Raw genomic sequence first — 4779 nt, forward strand, 5'->3', positions numbered from 1 at the left:
GGGGGGGGGGGGAGCCCATACTTACTGGCTACTGCCAGGCAGAGAGCGATCCCCACTGCCCTGCACTGTGTGGGGGGCTCTGCCACAAGCCCCCTGACCCCTGCCCACTCTCCCAGCCCAGCCCGCCCATGGCTGCCGTAGTCTCACCCACCGTGGAGCCAGGGGAAGATACCTCCATCAGCTCCCTGGTCTTGCCCACCCTGGCAGTTCCACATGGAGAGCAGAGCCTCCATGTTAATTGCAGCAAGGCTGGGGAGCAGTTCTTACCTGGGGTGCCTAGTCTTGCCATTCAGCCAATTGGTGCTGAGAGTGAAGCGGCTGGGGGTTAACACCCAAGGGCTCCACTCTTGGTTCAGAGATGACAAATTAGGATTGCCTTGAGATCCTTTCAAGGATGTCACATAACATTAGCACTTTAAGTTTATAAACATGATTCACAAGATAAACCCTCAGATTTCAAGTAAGAATCCATAGTGAACCTTCTGCTCTGTTGGGGGGTTTTCTGAGTTCTTTGCAACAGAAGAATTGCTCTATTTTTCTATAGTATAAAAATAAGTCAAATCTAAGAGCTGACATTTATTGAGGTTCATCTCAAGTAGCATCTTGTCAAGGGTATTTAAATGCATCCAGGTCACTGGAGCTAGAGTGGGAGAGACAAACAGCTGCTGGGAAGGAGTGTGGCTGGGTACTGCCCAGACAGACAGTAAGCACTTGCCAAAGCCACACTAAGCTCTTATGTGGACCTCGTCATCCTATTTCAAAGCACTTTGCAAAGGAAGCACAAAATCATCTCTCACATTGGGAAATAGGCAGAGAGACTTTCCAACACCACGAGACAAGCTAGCAGCAGAACTGGGGCCGGAACTTGACTCTCCTGACTGACAGATCAGAACATGAGCTTAAATGACACTTTTCCTTGCCTGTTTAGTTAGTCCCTTTTATCATGTGAAAAATATCAAGGATGGCATAGAGACTTCTTTCATTCCTTCCAGGCCACAGCTGAGGCACATGGGTGGAGGTTTGCCCTGTGTCTGTCTATAGTATACCTACTGTGTGGATAAATTCAGGATTTCATTCTTTAGGGCACCTTTAATCAGCCCTGAATCAACCAGAGAAAAAGCATTTTTTCTTGCTGAGTCTCCCTACTCCTTTCACAGCCCTCTTCTCCATCTCTGAGCTAGATGCCTCCCTGGCAGATTCCCCCTGTCCTCCTTCCCCCCCCACAGCAATAGATTCCTGGTTCCTATCCATCCGCCTAGCCGCAAGTCACAGTTATGCAGGTCTGAGATGTCATTAAGACTTAACCTGTGACTGCTCTGAAACGGTTCTGACTTTGACAGCATATAACGTTCAACATATTTGAAAATACTTTAAAGATAACCTGTAACAGCACCCTAAATCGCTCCATAGACATTTTCTTGCTGTCTGTCAGTGTTTTATAGACTAGCACGTGCACAGCATTTTTCACATTAAGTTTTTTTTTTTTTTTAATTTTGTTGTTGTAATTCTTTGTAATCCTGTAAAATTACCTCCTAATTGATGAAGGAAAAATGGGTTTGTTAAATTACTGCAAACTTTGAATTAACAGAAATATTAAGTCCCCCTGCCTGACTAAATATTGCTGGAAAATTCATGTGGGTGTAGTTTGAGGGTTATTCCAAGACTTCTAAGCCCTTAAGTAGGTACTGAATCTATAACAAAGCTCTTGCTATAAAATTCACTTCGCTTTTAAATTCATTGAGCTTAAATGTGCAACATGAGCCATAATCTTAATAGTACCCTATTTATGCATTGGCTTTTAGGAAAAGAAGTAAATAACTCCAGTTTATAATGTAAAAAAAAAAAAGAAAGAAAAGGTAAAGAAATATGTATTTTGGGGCCTTAGAAGGGATGCCACTAGACATTATAAACAAAAGCAGCACGTAATCTGTTCACTTCACATTGCTTTTCATCCAGATATTCCTATTTAAGCTATAGTTCTGATTGTGTCCTAGCTTTACATCTTTGGGTCTATGTAGTCTCTCACCTGTCTTTGATATTCTTTGGGGTCACTTGAGATCTGCACGAGCCAGTAATCAGATTAAGATTTTCTTTTTAACTGTCAATATGAGTAGATCACTAAGCCCAGTAATAAAGAACTTGTATTGCAGATCCTGAATTCTGCCTAAATTTCTAGTTTGGAAGTAAACTAGTAATTTGGGGATAAATGTCCTCAATCATCTTTAAAATGCTGATTTAATTTTTTTCTGCTCTTTGCAGATAAAATGTCTGGAGGTTCATTGACGACTTTCTTCAGAAGAATAATTACTACTGCTCTGATCTTGCCATAACACCAGAATTCCATGACCTATGCTTCAGTGCTAAACACCAGGAAAGAATCATACTTTGGCCATTCTGTGTAGGTGGAACAGGCCTCATTGCTGAAAGCCCATCCTGTTTTAAAGCTGCTTATTTGGTTTTCTAGGATCAAAGGTGCTCAATGAATCGGAGCCCTCCCAATGAGTCAAACAACCAATTCCTGCCAACAGCTGGTTGAAAACTGTGCCGTGCATGTAGCAGGAATGGCGCAAGAGGATAGCCATCGCAGTCAGGTGCCACCCACTTTTTATCATGGTGCCAGCCAGGAACTTGATCTGTCCACCAAAGTATACAAAAGGGAGTCAGGAAGTCCTTACTCTGTGTTGGTGGATACCAAAATGAGTAAACCGCATCTCCATGAAAGAGAGGAACAGCCATATTTCAGGGAGAACAGATCAGTAGGAGAGGTCCGGGCTGTGAAAGAAGATAGAGAAAACTCTGACGACTCTGAGGAGGAAGAGGAGGAAGAAGATGAAGTGACTTACAAAAGGGAGCAGATTATAGTAGAGGTAAACCTTAACAACCAAACATTAAATGTATCAAAAGGGGAGAAGGGTGTCCCCTCCCAATCCAAAGAGACTGCTGTTCTTAAGACCAGCAGTGAGGAAGAGGAGGGTGACAGTGGGGAAGAGGCTACTGAAGACAGTAATGATGATGAGGAAAATGAGAGGCAGAAGAAAAAAGAGAAAAGAGTGGAGAAAGTTAGTGTTGCACAAAGGAGAACAAGGAGAGCTGCTTCTGCTGCAGCAGCCACAACTTCCCTATCGCCCAGAACTACAAGGGGCCGTAGAAAGAGTGTGGAGCCCCCCAAACGTAAGAAGAAAGCTGCAAAGGAGCCCAAGGCACCTGTGCAGAAATCAAAGTGTGAAGAAAAGGAGACTTTGACCTGTGAGAAGTGCCCCAGGGTGTTTAACACACGCTGGTACCTGGAGAAGCACATGAACGTCACTCACAGGCGCATGCAGATCTGCGACAAATGTGGGAAGAAATTTGTTCTAGAAAGTGAACTGTCCCTTCACCAGCAAACAGACTGTGAAAAAAACATTCAGGTAGGTTTGCACACCTGCTTGCCAGATTTCCATACCTTCTGTCGTGCCCTGGATACAGCTAGTGGACACCTCAGAGGGGGAAATCTTTTTATAGAGACCAGGTCCTAACTGAGACCTGCCTCTACCTTAACACTTTTTTGTGTCTGCCAAAGGAAACAAATCGTAGGGTTAGAGGGTGCCTGTTCTCTATTGTAGCAGAGTTATTCTTGTAATTAACTACACTATACAGAAAATGCAAAATTGCTTTTTAATGTCAGTTACAAGAGTAAATGAGTTAAAAATGTGCAGCACCCCTGAAAAAATAGAAACTGATTTTTTTCAGAGGGGTTGAGCACCTGCAGTTTCCACTAGCATCAGTCAAAGCTTCAACACCCTTGAAAACCAGTCACAAATTATAAAGGTAAGATTTCAGGAAAGAACAAAATTTTGACTTGTGGGGTGGGGGCATGGGAACCAACAGTGTGAAGAATGTTGACTGAGGCAAACTAGTGACTTGAAAAAAATAAAATGAGTACCTTCAAGATGTGAAAAGTGTTAGTTTAAAAAAAAAAAAAAAAAAGCTTCACTTTCTGACATTTTAAATATTCATTACGTGTGTATGATTTACAATGGTGTCTTTATAAACATAAGTATGTGGAAGCTCAGCTGATGATAAATACAGGAAGTAAAGCTGTTCATAACTTGCTCACATCTATAGTGCAAAATCTAAATAATAGAATAATCATCCTTTTGAATTTATGAAAGAGATCCCTCTCCACACTATTTATTATGCACACTAATAGAATTCTTTGCTCCAAAAGAGCCATTTTGAAATACAAATTATGAGAAAAAAAATTGAGTTTGTGATTTGCACTCTACTCATAACAATATATGTTCTCACATAACTAGGGGCATTTCTATTTGATCTGGTGACTTGATCTTGCTTTGTTGCCTTGTTGAAGCAAACTTAATACAGCGCTGCTGCCTAGTGGCAAAATAAACCTATTGCCTAGAATAAAGACCTTGAATTCAGTTTTTATGTAGTTGAAATGTTAAAAGGCAGTAGACCAAGTAAGTTATTCCTGTCTAATGAGTTGTCTCCAAATGTCAGTTTTCATTTTTAATTTTTTGAGGGTATGTGGGGGAGGGTGTGTTGAAATGTGACAAGTCAAATGGAAGACTAAAGGATCTTGAAAATAGCGTTAGTCAAGGAGTTTGGGTCCCTGTCTAAAATGTATCTTAACTTTTAGTACAGCACCTAGTAATGTTTTTACCTTTGCTGAGAATTTGCTTGTATAGTCTTTAAATTGCTTTCTCTTTTTATTTTAAATTGGGGTTCTGGATCTTTCACTGGCATGTAGGTTACACTGTTACAAAAGGACAAGGTTGCATT

General features: G+C 41.4%; 1 protein-coding gene across 1 annotated transcript in view; it reads left to right on the plus strand.

Annotated features, from left to right (window-relative positions):
* Window positions 1-2243: 2243 nt before the first annotated feature.
* ZNF652 (zinc finger protein 652) overlaps window positions 2244-4779 on the plus strand; it is a 24162-nt gene continuing 21626 nt past the window's right edge. The window contains exon 1 of the mRNA XM_019523643.1: window positions 2244-3407. Within this exon, the coding sequence (XP_019379188.1) occupies window positions 2499-3407 (909 nt within the window). The 5' untranslated portion in view covers window positions 2244-2498. The remainder of the gene's footprint in view (window positions 3408-4779) is intronic.

The sequence above is a fragment of the Gavialis gangeticus genome, unplaced genomic scaffold (genome assembly GCF_001723915.1).
Source record: "Gavialis gangeticus isolate Ggan-Ray unplaced genomic scaffold, GavGan_comp1, whole genome shotgun sequence".
Classification (NCBI taxonomy): domain Eukaryota; kingdom Metazoa; phylum Chordata; order Crocodylia; family Gavialidae; genus Gavialis; species Gavialis gangeticus.